This window comes from Podarcis filfolensis (genome assembly GCF_964270895.1).
Source record: "Podarcis filfolensis genome assembly, chromosome: 4".
NCBI lineage: Eukaryota > Metazoa > Chordata > Lepidosauria > Squamata > Lacertidae > Podarcis > Podarcis filfolensis.
Window position 1 is genome coordinate 49,593,058 of NC_139607.1, and position 21,477 is coordinate 49,614,534.

Here is a 21,477-nt window from a genome sequence, read left to right on the forward strand (position 1 = left end):
GGGCCCTAAAGTTCAAAGGGTAGCAATAGCTATCTCAATACTCCATGCATTTGAGAAGGTGGGCTCTAGATTACAACAGCTACTGAACTCAGGATTATTTTAGATGAGGCTTCTATCCTACTGGACCTCTGAGGATGGTAAACTGTGTTCCACAGGGGGGAACGAAACTGTACAGCAGAAATAGGGAACCTGTGCTCTTTCAGATGTTGTTGGAACTACAAATCCCATCATTCCTGACCACTGCTGATTGGTGGGAGTTGAAGTTCAACATCTTAAGAGATATTAACCCCTGCTATTGCTATTAAAGCACTATGAAAGACAATTGCATCTGGGACGCAGAAACTGCATCCTGAAATTATTTCAGAGAGTACGAAATTTTGGAACAAAATCCAGCCATGGCAATCTAAGAAATTCAACAATCCCATGGTCATAGCAGGTTTCTGGGACATGGAAATGCTTGTGGCATCTAAACCCGTGATATTTTACTTCTGAAGAAATGCAGGTCACGGGTTGCATGCAGAGATACAATATGAAGACAATGCAGCCTGTTCATAAGTTATGATGAACGCATGATAGGGGCAGGGGTTGCAACTCTGTAAGCCACACACCCCGGTATGTTCACTCCATGTGCAACATCATAGGGCAAACTAAGATTATTAGACAGTTCCTGCAGAAGGTCACCTGCTCTTCAGACATGCAGTACACACTATACTGGCACTTTAGATGAAAGCTGGACTATAGAAGTAGCTTAAAGCATGTTGCCTCCTTCCCCAATGTGGTGCCCGCCGAATGTTTTGGACTACAGTTGCCATTATCCTGTAGTCCAAAACATCCAGGTGCAACAGGTTGCAGAAGTCAGGACAGTGATTGTAACAGCTTTGAAATATGTTATAGGCTTAATCGCAGAACTAAGTAAGTGTAACACCTTCTAAGACCAGACCCATATGATTGTAATATACAGTGGTACCTCTGGTTAAGTACCTTAATTTGTTCCGGAGGTCCATTCTTAACCTGAAACTGTTCTTAACCTGAAGCACCACTTTAGCTAATGGGGCCTCCTGCTGCCGTGCCGCCGGAGCACAATTTCTGTTCTCATCCTGAAGCAAAGTTCTTAACCCGAGGTATTATTTCTGGGTTAGCGGAGTCTGTAACCTGAAGCATATGTAACCTGAAGCGTATGTAACCCGAAGTACTACTGTATAGGGTTGTCCACTAATTAAATAATTATCATTGAACACCCCCTGACATTTATTTGGTTACCTTTACTTTATACGTTGATGAAATGTAGGGTTGCCATACGTCCGGAATACTGCAGTCGCAAACAGGTGTAAATTGGTGAAATGTCTGGGAAAATCTGGACATATGGTCGCCCATGTCGGTAGTGTCATTTTTGATGATTTTCCTCAGAAATAGTTAAAAAATGTCCCCCCCCCCCAAAAAAAACCCACCTCAACAACTTTGCCCAAAAAAAAATCTCCGGATTTTCACTTTTTGAAATATGGTAAGTCAGTTTGAAACTTTTAAAATATCAAATTTATTAGCAAGTCCAGCCACTACGGTTTCAAAATTCAAATAAAACTGGACTTCTTGGATTTTTCTATTGAACAGAAGGAAGAACTTCAGGTAATTCAGATTTTTAAAATCATTTCAGTTGTTCTGGGGAAATGATGGTAGGAAACGAGACATGACATTGCCTGCGCCCAAATTTTTCATTTCTAAGAACTTAGTCATGTGCTGAGTTCAGCATGCTTGCCTACCACTAGAGGGTGTGATTTAACAAGAAAGAGTTTATCATTTTATGACATATATTAAAAATAAATTTCCGTTTTGCTCTCAAGAGCTTGTTCAAAACAAAAACAAATAAGCACAACCAAGAAACCATTCCATTTGCTCACCAAAATCTGCTGGATTGTGGTACGTTGGACAATTTAAACCCAAATCTCTCAAGTAAGGGACTAGGTTTAACACTTTCCCACGGTAAATGCACTGCCCTTGGCTCAAGACATAGAGCTGAAAGAAAGAAAAAGAACAAATGATAAATAATACTCGAGACTGGCTGCCTTGTAAACCTATTCAGTAAACCACTATCTGATCAGAGGGGAAAGTAGCAAGATTCCTTGCTAAGAGTCTAAATCAAAGGACACTGCGACACAGCAACGTCCGAGGGATTTTAGTATACTTATCAGGAAGCAATGTGATTTCTCAGAGGCAAGTAGTCTCAACTCTGAGGCCTTCACTTCTGGAAAACACATGAAGGGTTTTTATCTACTAAACTCTGTCTTCAGACACATAGTGGAAAACAGGCTGAACATGAAACCATCAAAGAAAGAGGAGTAACCGAGTAAAATTGATTCTATAATTGTCATTCTTCACTTGCTTTCCGCTGAGGGCCCCTCCGGACTAATACTTCATTGTAGGTGCATTCTGCAGCACAGTCCTGATACAATGGATCCCTCTGCCAGGACTCTGCTGTAAACTGCTCCCTCCCTTGCAAAGGAGTTGCAGTCATGTTGGGGTTTATTTGCATGCATTAGCAGATAATGTTTAATGAGGCCCTCAGAGCACTTTAAAGTGTCACCCAATCCCAGCTGTGGCTCCTTGGAAGCAATTTTTCCCAACTGGAATGACTGAAAAACGTGCTGCCGTGATCATGAAAATCACCTCCAGGGTGGTGTACGTTAGGTTCTCTGTGTGAATAGATCCCCAGGAACCATCAAGATCCAACCTATCAGTCCATTGACTTCTCTGGGACACACAAGGTTTCCATATAAAAAGGGGGTGTCGACATGCAGGCATTTTCAAACAAGCAGCCTCCCAGAAGAACTTCTGAGGTAGCAAAATTTCCTGAGTATATGTGGAGTGGAACTGCCTTTAAGGTCACCTCAGCACAGAATAGCCATGGTTCTGTGGGAGTGCATCTTCTTTCCATCCAGATAGGGGTGGGGAAGCCCCCTCTCTGAATGACTCTGGAATGCCACTGCCAGTCAGCATAGATACCACTGAGATTGATGTGCAGCATCAGCCTCACATGAAGCTTATGTAGCGAGGAAAAGAGAGAGGAAAAATACATACTCTTGGCCATGAAGCGAGACTGGGAAGCTATTCTATCTGTATGTCAGTGCAATGAGATCTCAGATACAGCATTGTGGCCTAGGAAATTAGATGCAGCTGTGAGTGCACTCTTTATACATCCATGCGTGTGGCAAAAAAGAAATCAAAGTAAGTACCTGGTCAAATTGCTCAAAGAGTTTGGCACTGGGCTGGTGTATAGTGCAGATAATGGACCGACCACCCTGTGCTAAAGCCTTCATCAAGGAGACGACTTGAAAGCAGGATGCACTGTCCAGGCCGCTAGGAAGAAAAGGAGTTTGTCAGGCTTGTTTTTTTCACTCGCTGATGTTCATAACAGCCCCTTTGAATTAAAAGAACAGAAGCTCCACAATCCCAACAGGGTTTGGGTAGGAGGAGACATTTCCAATGAGCTGCACTGGCTACCACCATTGGCTCTCCCTGGTTTTTCACATTTTAGTTTGGCAGCTACAAGATTGCTCTTAACATCTTAATGACTTCTGTTCCCTAAAGCATCCTTCTCGCTCCATCTCACTTTCAGCTTTTCGTATCTTGCACTTGTTGGCCAACAATATACCGGTATGTCCTAGTTTTCAAAGGATCTGGGACCTTACACATCTCAGTACACTTATGGCTGCCACTGTGGGCTTCTGTTTTATAAACTCAGGGTTCCCAAGCCCTGGGACACCACATTTTTGGTTCTGCATTGCAACTTCTGGGTGCCCTATTAACAGCACTGCTTGGAAGTTGCCTGTGATGCACTGGCAGCCAGAGATTGCTGCTGAAGGCATCACAGCAGGAGAAACAATGGCACCAACTGTCAGCAATCAGCAGAATCAGAACTAGTGAAGTCAGCATCATATTGTATACTGAACCATAGAATTGTAAGGTCAGTCATCTGGTTGAAACCCCCTGCAATGCAGGAATCTCAACTAAAGCATCCATGATAGACCTCTACTTTAAAAGGTACTGGTGAGCACATAAAATTCCTTGTTAGGAGTTTGGGGGTGGGGGTGGAATGGAGGAAGTAGAACTGGAACCATATAAACAAAGCAAAACATGAAATAAAATAAAAACAGAAAGAGTTTAGGAGTGGGGAGATTAAGGAAGCGAAGGAACTACCTTTGGATGGAAGAAGGAATAATTAGATTGAATGATAATCAGTTTTAAATAAACTAAAACCAGAATGGGTTGTGGGGATTAATGAAGGGAAGGGATTGGCTTTGGATAAAAGATGAAAGAATAATAGGGAATAATAATCTACTACATGCATTCTAGCAATCAAGTATTTAATTTTTTTTAAGTATTGGTTTTCTGCCTTGGCCCCATGCACTTTCCCACATGACCCTTGGAGGGTGGGCCATGGATCAATGCGGTACTGCAAGCCATGCACTAAATAATGATGATGATGATACCATCTTTAGGTTGGAATACAAATTACCTGGTAGGTTCATCAAAAAACATAACTGGCGGGTTGTTCACCAGCTCCAAAGCAATAGCGAGACGCTTTCTCTGCCCCCCTGAAAGACTTCCGGTCCTCGTAGTGGCACAGGACAGCAAACCCAGAGCTGTCAGGATCTCCTTTACCTGAAATGAGGGACAACAAAGTATTTCAAAGGGTCTTCACAAGTGCTGTCCACATTCAACAGGGTGGGGAGACGCCAGCCTGCAGACCAAATCAGGACCCCCCCCCATTTGGTCCACTAGGGCAATTTTCAAAAAACATGCACACCTGATGTCGTATCTGCTGTCAGGTGTGGGGCAGGTAGAGATGTGTCTGGATCAGCTGCATGAGCCAATCCCTGCAGCAAGCAGGATTGAACCCCTCCCACCCATTAGCTGATGTGTGGGGAGTTCAGTTCTGCTCAGTTTGGGAATGTTCATCAGTGCAATCTCTTTAACTCACTGTTTGCGATGCTCTCTACAACAATGAATTTTCTTTTAACCACATACCCCAAACAACTATTTATACTGCTGTCTATACAAGATCAAAAGCTGAGCTGCAAATCTAGCTAAAATATAATATCCAGTTGTTAAATGAAGCATCCTTATAATTGTCTGAACATTCCTTTGAGTACTTTCAACATATTTTTCTTTCCTCTTTTATTCTTACAGTGAGTGAAATTTAACCATTAACTGCTGGTTCTATAAATGGTAGGCAAGCAGCTGGGGCTTCTTTTTAATTAGCATGTCTTCAATCTGCCCTCACCCCAAAAAGGACAAAATTCCAATAGTATATCCTAAATTCCTTTGTTACTGATATAAAGAGTGCTGCATACATATTTCATCCCCCACAAGCAAGGAGGAACTAATTTTTAGCTCAGTTTTTACAATTACATTAAAAATATTCAGTATGTTTCACATTTATGCCTTGAGCAAAGTACTATACATACCATTTCCCTCCTGCCTTCATCTTTTTCCTGAAGTTTCAGATGAGCAGATACCTGAAATATTAGGCCAAACATATCCTTGTTAGACACTCATCTCTGAAGACTCCATCAACTATCAACAAGATTGACTAACTACAGTTCCCAGGATGCTTTGGGGGATGCTATGACTGTTTATAGTGACATGATACTGCTTTAAATGTATAGTGCAGATGTGGCTTAATTTGGAGCCTTCTCTTAGATAACTGAAGCTCCTATACACAGGATGCCTTTGAGATTAGAATGCTTTTCAAACAAGCAATGCTTCTATCTTGAGGAGGTGCAATCCAGCACCTCCTTTACTACCTCTTTTCCTCCCTGACTCTGTATTTAAATCGTTTCTCATGATCAGACAAACCTTAGGAAGAAGAGAGTTGCATGAATGGCACACTTGGGAAGATTGGAAATCAGTTTGATGAGAGAGGAGAACAAATTGATAAAACACCGTGTACACCTCTCATCTCTTCAGACTATAACTTGGTTCAGCTTGACTCAAGTTGCTATGGAAAGGTAAGGTTTACTCATGTAAACATCTTACATAGGCCCCACTGTATTTAAACATAAGGAGGAAGTCCATATTTTTATTCAACGGGAAGACCCTCTTTATGTCTCCCTGCAATTTCCTGGTCTCTCTAAGAACCAGGAAGATTCAGAGTTCTGATCTTTGAGTCAATGAATTGCTTTCTGAATAAACAATGGGTGGGTAATCACACAAAGACACTTGGACTTAAGAGCCTGCTGGATCTAGTCTAGCATCCTGTTCTCAGTGTAGCCACCCAGATGGCTTCTGGGAAGCCTGCAAGCAGGACCAGAACACAACTGCACTCTTCCCACCTGTGATTCCCAGCAAATAGTGTTCAGAGACATAATGCCTCTGACATAACAAAGGACACATGAAGGTGTTGACAAAGCAAAAACAGTGGCCAATAGCAGCAGATTTGCTTTATTTATTTTTTCCTTTGGGCAGCTGCAATGAAAAAAAGAACTACTCTGAATCTTTTGATCCTAGAAGATATGTTTAAATAACATTTAAATAAATATTTCCCCAAAAAGTCCTCAATATAATAATGCATTTAATCGCTGGAAAAATGAATAGTTTGTATTTGACCAGGCCATCCCAGAGCAGTTGACCCTGTAACTGAACGCTCTTCAGGTCTCTGCACAAAACTGCCAAGTGGATTTCACAGAAGCCTGGACAGCGGACATTTTTAGATTTGTCAGCTCAAATCAGCCTCTCTGGCACTAGGCCAAAGGCGGCTGGCTTTGCCTCCTAGCCCAGTGTTTGTTTATGGAACAAGCAGCCTTGTTGAGAGGGAAGTGAAGGAAGAGGCAAGGAGCGTGTATTTTGGTCGTTCCCAAAGACCTTGGACTATCATTAAACTGAAATCACAGGGAGATAAGCTTTAGTTAGATGCATCAGGCTGGAAAGGATATTTCAAAGACCTGCCACTGGCAAGACAGGCTCTTCTATACAGGGAGCCACACTTTCTATGCACATTAGAGTATTAATGTGTTTTTGCTTTATATACTGCAGCTGTATCTTCTGTGTGTAAACAAGTGACTTCCAGAATTGAAAAGCAGGGGTGCAGAGTAATGGATGGCCAGCCCTTTAATAATACAGATTTGTAACTCAGGCTCTTTTCTTAAAAAAAGAAATATGGATACGGTATCTATTTATTTTTCCTCACAAATTCTCTTCTGAATCCCCTCCACGAAGTGAAAAAGGCAAGTGAGGCGCTTCTCATTGCCCTGTTGTGGATGGTAGTGGAAGGAGAAGGCCTTCTTTGTAGTGTTGCTCTGATCATCAGCCTGCACCTATAGTCGCAATAGTGGTTCCCTATAGGCGTGGACAGTCATCACATTACTGGGCTTCTGGTACCCAGGCCTTTGGAAAATCCAATTAAATTCTACCAATGCACAATGTCCCAGACAGTGTCCCCCCCTTTAAAAATGTTTAGGGGTACTCTCATTTTGACTCAATAAAACCTCCATTTTATAGTTCAAATCGGGGAAAATAAATACAGTAAATGGACAAAAGTACAAAGATTCATAAAATGTTTAGGGGTATGCATACCTCTGCGTCCCCACAGATAAAAAGCACTGGTCCTAGGGTTGTTTGTTTGTTTGATGAAAGCCTGCTGTTTTTTTATTGTTTTACTGTTCAAGAGGGTTTTTAGACATGTTGATTGATGACCTTTTCCCTAGGTTTTATAATCTTAATTGTATTTCTTTAATTATTTAATGTTTGTTAACCACTCTGGAAAGTTTTGATCAAGGTTTTATCATTTCAGACGTGTTTTATTGATTGCTTATTTAATGCTTGCACTCTGGGAATTATTTTGAAGAAGGACAGTTTAGAAGTTCGGTAAATAATGAATAAAATGGGACTTCTTCCTTTGAGCTATAAAACAAACTTCTCATTGCCTCCTCCAAGGCAAGAGCAGAGTGATCAAGTCTACAGACTGCTTCACTTTGCAGCACTTAAGCCTGCAAAGAGGTTTGTCAGGGTAACAGCACACAGGGTTAAGCCTTATAAAGGATCAAGCAGTCCTGAAGCCACAGTCATGGGGAAGTTCAGGTGGAATATGGTTCAATTACCATCATGGCTTCCTGGACAGTAAGATGTGGAAGTAGCATGTCATCTTGCATTATGTAACAGGACACTTTGCGGAAAGAGCGCAGATCACGGGGTTGTCCATTGATGAGGATCTCTCCTTTCATCCCAGTCTCTCTGAAATTGGTTAAGAAAAGAAAAAGAGCATGAAACTTTCCTTCACATCCTTTAGGGGGAGACAAAGCTAAGGGCTGGCTTGTACTTAGGGACTGACTTATTTGTCAAATACAGTTCTCTGTTTCCCATTTTTCAGTCTTGAATTCTGTTCTCCACATTTCTGCACAAATTTGCCAGTTTTATGCATATAATATTTTATGAATTTGTAGTAAAATGATCAATTTTCATTTAAAAAAATCCTCATGGAAGTTCATCTGCATTTTGATGCAAATTTAGCCTTATGTAAATATGCAGATTTGACTAATGTACTCACTTTTGCAAGTGATTTCCCCTAATACAATGCATTGTTATGGTATTCTCACTATCATGCACTCTACATTTTTGTAAACATTGCTTGGCTAGAAAATTCCATTCCCAAATTAGGAGACGTGTAAATTTTGAAGGATAGCTATTCTTTTTTTTTTTTAAGAAATATTTATTAAGATTTTACAAAGACAAATATACAAAAACACATAATAATAAAGAAAAAATAAAAATAAAAAGATAAATAAAACATACAGAAACAACAAGAAAAATTAAAAACAATTATTTTTCATAACATAAAACTCGTTTGCTTGTTTCTTTGACTTCCTCACACCTCCCCTTCTTGTATTCCCATTTAAATAATCAAATCAGCAAATCCTTACCCTCTTTCATTTATCTCTATAACTTAGCATTTTATAACTCAGTATTTTCATACATTATCAATTCGTTTTTGCATATTCTTATTAACTTTGTTGCCAATACCACTTATTTCCAATCCAACACCATTTTAGTTATTTTTTTTTACCTACTTATACCCTTCTTCCATATTCTTAAAGCATTACAGCTGGAAACCACTTAATTTCTATCCAACATCGTTCTAACATTCATTAATTTTGCAATATTTCTGTAAATAGTCTTTAAATTTCTTCCAATCTTCTTCCACCGCCTCTTCTCCCTGGTCCCGGATTCTGCCAGTCATTTCTGCCAGTCCCATATAGTCCATCATCTTCATCTGCCATTCTTCCAAAGTGGGTAAATCTTGTGTCTTCCAATACTTTGCAATAAGTATTCTTGCTGCTGTTGTAGCGTACATAAAAAAAAGTTCTGTCCTTCTTTGGCACCAATTGGCCTACAATGCCCAGAAGAAAGGCCTCTGGTTTCTTCAGGAAGGTATATTTAAATACCTTTTTCATTTCATTATAAATCATTTCCCAGAAAGCCTTAATCCTTGGGCACGTCCACCAAAGGTGAAAGAATGTACCTTCAGTTTCTTTACATTTCCAACATTTATTATCTTTATTATTCTTTGGTTCTTAAAGTGTGAATTAGGCAGGTTTGCCTTTAAAGGTGAACTGAACCAAATTTGTCTCCTACCCCTATGTGCACTTTACATTTTAAAAAAAAGACATGCAAGTCAATTATGCTTCTGCAGATGCAAGTAAACAAGTGTGCAGATGCAAGTGTGAAGTGATCTCACTCACTCATCTGACTCACCGAGAGCTCCAAGGCTGTTTTGTAAATCATGAGATTGTAGACAAGTCCTACATTCATAAGACTGCAATGAGCAAATAAGCCCTCAGAGCAGGTGGCATAGTATTTACTTCTAAATCTCTGGAGTTCTCTCAATCAAGCAGCACAATGAGTGAAAATATTTGTCTTATCAAAACACTTGTAGACTTTAAACCAGGGAATCCAAATCTGCAGGAGCAGGTTTGAGCAACAGTGTTGCTGATATGTATTAAGGCTTTTTTTAAAAAAAATATGTTTTATAAATGCAAGATGAAATATTTGCTTAAGAACAAGGATTAGACCTAAGGTTCTTCTATGTATTATAAGGTAAAGGTAAAAGGACCCTTAACTATTAGGTCCAGTCATGACAGACTCTGGGGTTGCTGCGCTCATCTCGCTTTATTGGCCGAGGGAGCCGGCGTTTGTCCTCAGACAGCTTCCGGGTCATGTGGCCAGCATGACTAAGCCACTTCTGAACCAGAGCAGCGCATGGAAATGCCGTTTACCTTCCCGCCGGAGCGGTACCTATTTATCTACTTGCACTTTGACGTGCTTTCAAACTGCTAGGTTGGCAGAAGCTGGGACCGAACAACAGGAGCTCACCGCGTCGCGGGGATTTGAACCGCCGACCTTCTGATCGGCAAGTCCTAGGCTCTGTGGTTTAACCCACAGCGCCACCAGTGTCCCTGGCAGCAAATGCAAGTTTGTGACAGTGAATAAATATGACAAAGAAGGTGCAGCCAATTCTGGTTCTCCAGTGGGCATAAATGCATTCTACATACGTTTACAAGCACATGTTTGTCATCTCACATATTACAAGTTTAGCTGCACACTTAAAATTAGTTATATTTAAACAACATAATGTGGGAATTGACTGTTGCCCTCACTTACCTGTATCCTGCCAGGATGTTCATGAGAGTTGACTTTCCAGCTCCAGAAGGACCCATAATGGCCACAAGTTCTCCACTGCTGAACTTTCCTGAAATTCCTTTCAACAAGGTCTTGAAACCTGCAAAAGAAGGTGGTGCAATGTTTAGAAGTTTACCCCACGTCTTCCTAGTCATTCTAGCAGATTAGAATCTGAAGTACTTGCATCCCAAGATTGATTTAAGACTCAAGATGTCGCTAGTCTCTACACAAGCTAGACCTTGTCAGGTAGCCTCAATTTAAGTGCTTGGTTTGAGATTCAATATGTAATAAAACTATGCACTGCGGAGAGAACTTCTCTGTATTTTTCCATTTTCTTGAAAAATCTTACAAGGAAAACATAAACAGCGAACATTTATTTGTTGTAAATAAAAGCTCTTTACCATTTTATTACCTACGATCTTTTCCCTAGTAGAGTTGTCTTAGCATGGTATTTCAAGCACGCTACACCTTTCTGGGTTTTGTTTATCTATTTCTTCGTAGTTTAAGAGGCAGAAAATAGGTTGTTGCAGCACCTACACTGTTGACATCAGGCAAGTGCCTTCACCGTACTCCTTTTGGTGCCTGCTAAAAGCATTTTTATTTAGGCAAGCCTACCCAGATATTTTCCTGCCAACCTAGCAGTTCGAAAGCACGTCAAAGTGCAAGTAGATAAATAGGTACCACTCTGGCGGGAAGGTAAACGGTATTTCCGTGCGCTGCTCTGGTTCACCAGAAGCGGCTTAGTCATGCTGGCCACATGACCCGGAAGCTGTACGCCGGCTCCCTCGGCCAATAAAGCAAGATGAGCGCCGCAACCCCAGAGTCGGCCACGACTGGACCTAATGGTCAGGGGTCCCTTTACCTTACCCAGATATTTAGAAAGTTGATGCGAGCTTTAACCTCTTTTTAGTTTATTATTTCAACTTTTTGAAAGTCTCAAATCATTGTTTCTAATTCTTCTTATTGATAAAATGTATTGTCTTGTCTCTTTTTTTGTAAACCGCTTTAAGTTTTCTTTGTTTTTACAATCAAGTGGTGCATAAATTTTATGACATGATAAATAAATAAAACAGTGAAACTAAGATATTCACAGGATATAGTGACGCCCATCATCTAAAATGGCTTTAAAAATGGGATTAGACGAATTGATGGGTGAGAATACTACCAATGGCTACTTCTTAACTTCCAGGATCAGAGGCAGGTTGCCTCTGGATTCCAGTTGCTGGAAAATGTGAGTGGGAGAATGCGATTGCACTCCTGTCCTGATGATTGTGGGCTTCCCAATGGCACTGAGTTGCTGCTGTGAGAACAGAGGCTCAGCTAGACTGGTAAAGAAAAAGCGATTTATATGTGTGGTATTACACTGTGCCACCAGATGGCGACGTGGAGTCTTGTTTTTTTTCTACCTGTTTTCCCTGTTTAAATATACAACGCTTTAAACTGAAACACTTCTTTGATGTGTCTAGATCCAGGCTAGGATGCTGCACTAGATGGGCCCTTGGTCTCATCCAGCACGACTCTGCTATGGTCACAGAACAGCAGGAAGTGAATGTGAGAAAGCAAGTTTGACATTCAGTAAGTCAATCATTTTCATCTTCATCAGCCATTGAAAAGCCAGATTTGAAAGAAAAAGCCTAGAGTTTGCTTGTAATGTCTGCATTGATTTTAGCAGACTGCTCCAGCTGCTATACCCCCATCATTTGTGTTTATACAGACATTTTGACAAACATGTAAGAGGTTTCCAATGTACTTGGCTCTTGAACAGTGTTGAAAACGCAAGCCTCACTGATTTCCAGGAATCTTCACAGTATGAAAAGGAGTTGAAAGCAAGATAAAATGTCACTCCGTATCCACACCTTTCAAAAAATACCAACTGCATACTGAAAAGCGCTCATCATAAATTATTTGTCAAGGTGCAACCTTAAGTGCATCCCGCAAGCTGCGTTTAAGCTGCCAGTGTGAAAGAAGGTTTACAATGAACGCTGTCAGAGATGTCCACCTCCGAACAAGAATAATGTGTGCTGGGTGAGAACATGTAGCAATTGTTCAGGAAACGTCACTAGCTTGATGGAAATGACTTAACTGCAGAAAAAGAAAAACAGAAATTTGGATCCAGGCAGTACTGCAGATATGCGGGAACCTGTGCTCCAGATGTTGCTAAACTACTGACATGTCAGACCTGGCCACGGTGATGTATGCCATAGTTACATCTCTGTTGGACTACTGCAAATTGCTCTCTGTGCAGGTGCCTTTGAAAAATGTTTGGAAGTTTCAGCTGGCCCAGAATGCTGCAGCCAGACTGCTCACTAGTTGCAGGGAGCATGTTACTTCCTTGTGAAAACAACTGGCCACTGGTCTGTTTCTGGTCACAATTCAAAGTGATGGTTATCACCTATAAAGCCGTATGTGGCTGGGGCACAGGATACCCAAAAGATCTGTATCTCCCTTTACTAATCTGTCCAGGCGCTATGATCCTCAGCTGAGCATCTGTGATGGCCTGGAAATCCGATTCAGAGGCTGAACCGGAGGAATCCCAGCCTGCACAGGAGTCCCCGCCTCCAGGGCCAGCTGAGCTGGGGCAGGGCCTTGATTCTGAAGCGCCTGCACCTGTGCCGGATCCTCAGGAGCAGGCACCAGGTGAATCCACTCTGGCTCCAGAGGCGATTGAGGACGCATTGCCTACAGGTGCGCCTCTCCCAGCCCTGTCGGGGGAAGGTGAGTCTTCCCCTGGGTCCAGTAACCCTTCGGCCTCTCCTGAGCTGCAGAGGCTCAGGGCAGAGAGGCGGAGGGAACTGGTTTCTCCCAGGAGGAGTGCTTGCCTTAAGGCCAGGAGAGGCGGGTCACCTGGGGGCCGGGACCGCCCCTGGCCTCAGAGAAGATAAAGGCCAGTCAGCCCGGTCCCAGGTTGCGGGAGCAATGTTGTTGAAGAGCTGTTTCGGCCAGCACCCAGTCCTGTTCCTCCAGAGTTCCTGTCCTTGCCCGGCTCCTCGCTTTGGACCCCGCCTCACCCGTGGAGAACAGACTACCGACCCTCGACCCAGGTCCTGGACCTCGCCCCACGGTAACCTCCCCCCGGGACCAGCACAGCATCTTTTCTCGGTCCCATCAACATCAGAGGCACAGCTGGTGGTGATACAAGAGACAGACTTTTCTGTGGCGGCTCCCATACTGTGAAATTCCCTCCCAAGAGAGGTTTGACGGGCTCCCTCCTTGTTATCTCTCCACTGGCAGGCTAAGACCTTCTTTTTCAGGTAGGCCTCTGAAAACTAGGTGCCAGTGATGTTGACCACTGGGCTGGTATCAGGGCAATCAGTAACTCAGTGCCAGTTTTAATTGTGCTTTATTTTTTAACTATTGTGTTTAACTAGTTTGCTTTCATGACCTTGTCTTTTATACTGATGTTTTTAAAATGTTGTAAGCTGTCTTGAATCCCAGTTCGAGAGAAAGGAAGTTACAAAAAGACAGACAAACTACAACTTCCATCATCCCTGGGCCATTGGCTATGCTTGCTAGGGATGATGGGAACTGAAGTGCAACATCCTCTGGTAGGTCACAGGTTCCCTTTGCCTGCATCACTGTGTTTCACAACTGGCCTTACCACATTAAGTAACTGTATTTTCCCAGGATTTCACAACTGGTCTAGCCACATTAAGCAATGTATACACTGCTGCCTCCCCACAGTATTTAACCCAAGCGTAAAAACATTTATTTATTTATTTATTTATTTATTTATTTTTAAAGGGGAAGAGTACAAAATGAATTAAAGAACTGGATTTTGTTAACGAGCATTTCAGGCTACTGAGACCCTAAAACACAATGGCATGCATTATTCTTCTCTGGAAATGGGTGAAAGGTCTTGTTGCCTATGAAGGTCAACCAAGTAGAGACTAGTTATCTATGTAATACCAGCATTGTGCCCCTTATAATCCCTCATGGAGGATTAAAAATATTCAGACACAGAAAGAACTAGAGCCTTTCTCTGCTGCAGAACATTTCGAGGCTAATCTGATTTAGAATCTGTTGACCCATAAATTCTATATTGGCATTGCATGCTTCCTGCGATTATAAACACTGGTGCTGTCGCGGTAGAATTTTCGGGCAAAAGTCTAAGACCTGCACAAAATGAATACCTTGCATTGCTAAAAACAAAACAACAGTAGCGGAACAGAATTATGCTGACCAAGTCACCATTTGTGATCTAGAAGAGACACCAAAGAGATGCCCTTCTTTCCTCCACAATATATGCTGTCTTACAAAAATGCCTTCACCAGTTAATGAAAAACCTAATCAAATGATGTGTATACAAAACAATCCTCTCTCAAGACACCATCACGGAGTCCCAAAATACAAAAAGCATGTGGGACTTGTGAGAAAGTTTCCTCAAAAAGTGTAGGAAGTAAATACGATTTCCAAAGGGATAAACACTATTATTGTAAAACTGTGGCCTAAGGAGTTAGAGAGAGATTATAAGCACTGATCTCTTAACTAAATCTCTGGCATAACAGCACAAGGCACTTATATGAACCATTGTCTAAAAGCAGGAATCAGTCAGGTAAGAAACTATGGCATGAACTGGGGGGAAAAAGCAGTTAAATTGTTAATTTAACTAAAATATAGATTCCAAAACTCTCGTATACCCCTTTAACTTTATTGTTCTCTCAGAGCCATGGATTAAATTTCAGCTAGGCATTAGATCTGACAGACTGCATTGTGTTGTTAAACAGAAGGAAGTCTTTACAAAGTAAGGTTTATGGATCTTTCTAAAGCTGTGCATGCCATACTCCCCCCCCCCCCCAGCAGCAGCCTATTCATTGTATAAATTTAATAACTGGATAATGCTTTTCTTCAGAGAAACTAATGAGACGTGACAACCCACTAGGCAGTTGGACCCCTAACACTATAGCACTCTAGCATGGCTGGCCATTTAGCAGATGGTGTGACCTCCTGCTTCCTGCCCAACTACAAGTCGTTTACCACAAATTCATCACTGCCGCATTAGTATGTTGTATGTACGTCAACTTAGATTTCCTTAGGAAGTGTGAAGTTCTTTAAACTTCTCTTTACAGTAATTCTCTCTTAGCAGTAATCTTGCTGACGTTATCCAAAAATCAACAAACTAGTAAGAGCACAGATTGAGCCCAAAAGGAAGAGAAAATACCACATAATTTGGGGCTAGCGGGCCATAACTTTACTGGTACTATTTCTTAAGCCATTTAAAAGAGGGGTCACCAGCCCACCATCTGAGGGTGCCAGGGTGCCTACAAAGGTCTTCACTGGTGCCCTCAGGAAAGTGCTGCAGACTAAGTCTCTAGTCCTCCTAGTAAAAATGTTATGAAGCAAAAAGTTCAGAAGTCTTTTGTGTTTGACGGGACTTGATCCCAGATAAATAGCTACAATATGACAGTCTAACTGGAGCCCTCAGCACACATTCAAAATTTGAAATGTATCCCCTGGTCCAAAAAGGTTGTTGACTCCTCTCTTAAGGGATTTGTGGCTAAACCAGTGTTTCCCAACCTTGTTTGGACTACACTTCCCATCATCCCTGACCACTGGTCTTGCTCGCTAAGTATGATGGGAGTTGAAGTCCCAAAACAGCTGGAGACCCAAGGTTGGGAAACACTGAGCTAAACGGTACATTAACCTTTTTGACTACCTCCATCTATCCCAGTGCAGGTATTCCTCTTGGTGAGATAGCAGAGACCATCCCCCTTCACCTCAGTCTTCTCATAAGCCAGCTCCTCTGACTTGGAGCTAAAGTCTACTATCAACAACTTCACCAATTAGAATGAAAAGAAACCAAACAACGGCAAACCGGAACCTTCCAAAAGTCACCAACATGCTCTTGACACAACAGCCACAATTGCACAACACTCCAAACCCTAATTTGGAAGATCATGAATGAGTTAATGCTGAGCTCATACATTTCCTCCCCCCACTTCGCCACATGTGAAGAGTAATGTCTGTTTCCAACTGGTGTCCAAATAGTGCAAACTATGGTTTTCTCAAACCAAAGTCTGCTTGTAAATGAGGATCAAAAGATGGTTTGGGGTCTTGGTTGTGAGTAACTATGATAGGCAAACTGCCACACTAAGATCCACAAGTCTCTACTTCACACATTGCCCCTGAAGTGGCAAACAAAAAGTGCACGTTGTCTATATTTCAGCACAATGCATTTATTTGTAAAGTGTAAATAGATTCTGATACTACCAATCCTTTGTTTCCTATGAGCTACTGCCAAAGTTTGCTTCTTTAATGCCAACATTACAGAAGAAAGACAACCAGTTGGTAGGCTTGGACTTGTGTGGTTGGAGAAGAAAGCTTGACATAGAAAAGGCTATAACACTGAAATTCTTCTTAATATTATTAGCGAGGATGGCAGCTTTCATGCTTTAAAAAAATAAAATGATCCATTCTCCTACACAGATATAATTTTCATTAAATGTTGTCTTAAAAGATTATGAAAATGAATTTTTCAATAAGACAACTTTGTCAGGATCTGGTTCTTCAAAGCAGGTGCTGGCATTGTGTGAGAAGCAACATAAAGCTAGATATAAGTAGATACAGCCACATGCCTGCAATCCAGAGCAGAGAGAGAGAGCCTCTTAAATGGGTCAATGAACGATAATAACCCTGCTCCCACCAGGCTTCATGCAAGTGACTCAAGGATGTATTCCACATGGCAAGCTTCAGGTCTACAGGTTTGAGGAATTATGAGTCAGAATGTGTCTTGCTCTGTGCGTTTGTTTGCCTCCAAATAAGGGGGAAAGTGATGAGGTGAAGTTACATGATTTACTGTTTTAATCTTTTCTGTGAATTTACAGAATAGCTTCTTTTCAAGCAATTCAAGCCTTATGTAAACATTTGGCAGGTTGTTATTGTTAGAAAAAAGATCTTGCGTTTGCTTTTGAATAGGAGTCTTACCTGGAAGGATCTCTCTCTCTTAACACAAAGAGACAAGGCAGGCACCTGTGGTCATAAGGATGACTCACAAACACAACAGTAGAACACATACTGGGGCTGGAGAAAGATATGCCTATGCTAATCAAGCTGCCACCGATTAGATTTTGTGATTCTATTATGAGCTAAAGCCCAAATATTCAAGGGTTCATAACAAGGCCACACACCAATCAAAACTATATATATACATATATACATACATATATATATATATATATATATATATATATATATACACACACACACACACACATATATATACATATATATATATACACACACACACACACACACACACACACACACACGAGGCTGACATCCAATGGTGCTAACCTGCCAACAGGATAGATTTCCATGAATGAAATGGGGTTTCCCATTCCACTCTCATTCTCTGCAGCTCCGTGTATGCCCACAAATCAGTTCTGGAGGGTTTGGGGAACCTGCTGGAGAACATCTGGGAGGATGGGGCTACAGGGAGGAGCAATGGAAAACCCATCCATCCATCCATCCATCCATCCATCCAACTATCATCTTAACACTATTTCCTTTACAACTAGTAACAATACCAGTAAAACATTTCTAATGGCCTCGAGTAGGGAAGTGGAATAACTTCAATTCAGTTTGCAGTTGCTGAAACAATGCACAAAGCACAAAATCCACACTTCTCCAAATTTTGCAGCACAACTCCACAGCCAAGTAATTATATATCATAAAAATTCATGGATCAGGGGAAATAGCATCCAAAAATGCATTGCTTTGCAAAAATATGTATACTAGGCTAAACGGCATACAAAAATGTGTATATCCAGACTAAAATGCTGAGTAGTTTTCATGAGGATTTTAAAAGAAAACTGCAGACTCATATCAAAATGTGATTGGGAAAACAGAGAAACCAACACTGATATTTTCACTCATCCCTAGCCTAGAGACACAAAAAATCTAGAGGCCTGGTGAAACTGGCAAATTTGCACAATTTCTCTAAAATTTAGTGTAACAGTAGCATCTGTGTTCCTGAATGCTAAAATAATAATAATATTCCTCCCATGAATGTGGAAACAATCTGGATTTCTTCCAGATTTTTGGTTTATGCCTAGAGCATTGACAACAGCGTTTTTAGCTCTCCTCTGGATTATTTGCATTAATGAAGTCTCAGAAATGAAAATATTTTCACTGCCAACACACTAAACACAGAACCTGCTAAAACATCCCTGAACTATTCTAATTAGCCATCATAATTTCTTCTGAAATGTGTAGAAGCATTAAACAGAAACCCACTACACAGTGAACACATCAGTGCTAGCAGAAAGAAAATGCATTAAGTGGATTTTAGAAGGATGGTTTTTACTGTTCCTGCAGTTCGGAAACTGAAAAACTGAGCAACCATGATAATACTGAACTTTCATCTGTTTTCAAATCCTAGACAACCTACATTCAGTATGTTGGTTTAATATCAACTGATAAAGTAGATAAAGTAATATGAAGTAAATCTGGAAGTGAGTGTTCCGGTTTGCAAACGTTCTTTGGAACCCGAACGTCGGACACGGCTTCCACAATCGGAAGCTGCACCTTGGTTTCTGAACGTTTTGGAAGTCGAACAGACTTTCAGAACAGATTCCATTTGATTTCCAAGGTACCACTGTACTTTTTTGAGAATATAGTACCTGTCTAAAGTGGAATTCACTCCCCAGGAAGGTCATCTGGCGCCTTTGTTACATATCTTTAGGCACCAGGCAAAAATATTCCTTTTCTCCCAGGCCTTTGGCTAATTAAACAATCTATGACATTTTAAACTGTGTGTGCGCAGGTGTTGTTTTTGTTTGTTATTATGTTATGTATTTTGAGGGGGGGGGTTATATTGTAAATTGCCCTGTGATATTTGGATGAAGTGCAATATAGAAATTTAGTAAATAATAATAGCAGCATTACAGCTTTAACCCATGGTAACTAATACAGTACATGACTAAGTTTATCTCAAAGGGGAAGTTTTCACATCCCCTGTTTCAGACATGTGATCAGGTTCCAGGAAGACAAAGCTATCACTGCTGCCCATCACACATTGCTGCTGAGCTACCTCCCTGCTGGGTATCAGGAAAAAAAATTCTCTTGCTAATAGTAGGAATAGCTGAAGAACAAACAGACCAGGAGGACCACAAAACTATTTAGATGGCATTTTTAAAAGGCTGGGTGGCTATTTTACCACCATAGTGACCTAGACCTCCATCATATTGTCATTCTTTCCACATAATCAGTTTTATTCCCCAGCATATTACACAATAGTTTATAATGTCACAAAAATCTTTGCCTTTTAACTTTTGAGTTCACTTAAAATTCTCCCTGTTAGAACTGCAAATATGGTATTTTATCTGAACAAACATAAGCAAAATGTTATCCCAAAGTATGCACTTTACTTCTTTAAGCTGGTCTTCATAACTTGATCTGATGAATTTTTACCCATACCTGTTGCCAATTAACTTCTGAAGGGTCTGTCAAGTTAAGATGAATATCTTGTCCATGACAAATTGTATCCAAGAAATTAATTTTGTCGAAACACATCAAACTGTGGTTGAGGGCCATTATTAAAATGCACTGCTTTTTCCAAATTCCCATCCTTTTCAGAGAGGACTTTCAGCTTCCCCTTTACACTCTCCATGCTCCTTTCTTTTCAAGTTATTACAAGGGCTAACTGAATGGCAACAAAGAACTGAATAATTTCCAGAAACAGATGTTCTTTCATACTTCCAGTACAAAACAACAACAAAAACTCCACACATAGGCAAAATATTGAATTACACAATAAAAATCTCTACAACTAAAAGTATATAATCACAATATTCATACATTTTCTACCCAGAGCACATTGACCACTGAAATTCTGCCTCATGGGGTATGTCTAAATCCAGGTCAGGTTAGTTTAGGTTAAAACTGAGAGAAGATTCATTTCTGGCTCACCTCCAAATCAGCCTGTCCTGTCCTGGTAGATTATGTTACTTGATTCTCATTTGTAAAGCAGCTTCCTAGTTTGCATGATAGACCCTGCAATTAATTGCACCAAATGATCTCCATGTGGTGTATTTGTACATGTTCGCAAAGATAGAAAACACTAATGAATTTCTTTGGATAAGCAAGGCAGACTTGAGGATTTTTTAATGTAACTCTGTAGATACTTTTTGGAGCTCTGTCAAGAAGATGTTCCTTCTGAGTGTTCCCATAAATACACTGTTTCAGTCCATTTCACTCAAGCCCAGTGGGTTGATAACAGGAAAAGCTCTACTTTTCTTCCCCAGGCAGCAAACAGAACTCTAGTCTCCTAGCTGTAAGAAACATCATCCATCTGGTTGCTGCAACATGGGAGGCAGTTGGCTAAACTTTCCGTGTTCTAGACCCCTCTGAACTCATATATGGTTTTGTCCTGTAAATGAACTTATCCCAAGACAATCATGCCCAAATAATCAAAGGCAAAGTCCCAGCCTGTCTTGGATTACAATCCAGACACCTTGCAGTGTACACCATAGGCTTCTGATGAGGTTCAGGCTATGTCCTCAGGAGAAGAACCATGATTACCTTATTCAGAGTTCCCCCAGCCAGAGGGCATGGCTCTGCCACTAACTCAAGGATTAGTCCCTCTATCTCCCCAGCCGTGCAGAAATCAAAGGCTACAAAACAAAGTGAGGGCCCTTTAACCAGCCAGTCAGCTCCTCCAGAGAGACAGAGCCTACTTGCTACACGCCTGGTCAGCCTACATAAGACTTCAGTTGGCTCCAGCTACCTGGAGGGACAATTATCTCTCATAACTGTTTTAGCAGGGGCCCTTGGAATTGGTCAAGGTCCTGTTGCTTGACTGGAAACTGCTGG

The 21,477-nt window shown here is 41.1% G+C and overlaps 1 protein-coding gene across 3 annotated transcripts in view; it reads right to left on the reverse strand.

Annotated features, from left to right (window-relative positions):
* ABCG1 (ATP binding cassette subfamily G member 1) overlaps positions 1-21,477 on the reverse strand; it is a 50,443-nt gene that overhangs the window by 11,910 nt on the left and 17,056 nt on the right. For all 3 annotated transcript variants that reach the window (XR_014546948.1, XM_083608766.1, XM_083608767.1), the window contains exons 3-8: positions 10,651-10,768; positions 8,094-8,226; positions 5,463-5,513; positions 4,511-4,656; positions 3,228-3,351; positions 1,896-2,010 (exon numbers count right to left, since the gene is read on the reverse strand). Coding sequence is in view for 2 of the 3 variants with exons in the window: in XM_083608766.1 (XP_083464892.1) it covers positions 1,896-2,010; positions 3,228-3,351; positions 4,511-4,656; positions 5,463-5,513; positions 8,094-8,226; positions 10,651-10,768 (687 nt within the window). In the remaining variant the exon portion in view is untranslated. The remainder of the gene's footprint in view (positions 1-1,895; positions 2,011-3,227; positions 3,352-4,510; positions 4,657-5,462; positions 5,514-8,093; positions 8,227-10,650; positions 10,769-21,477) is intronic.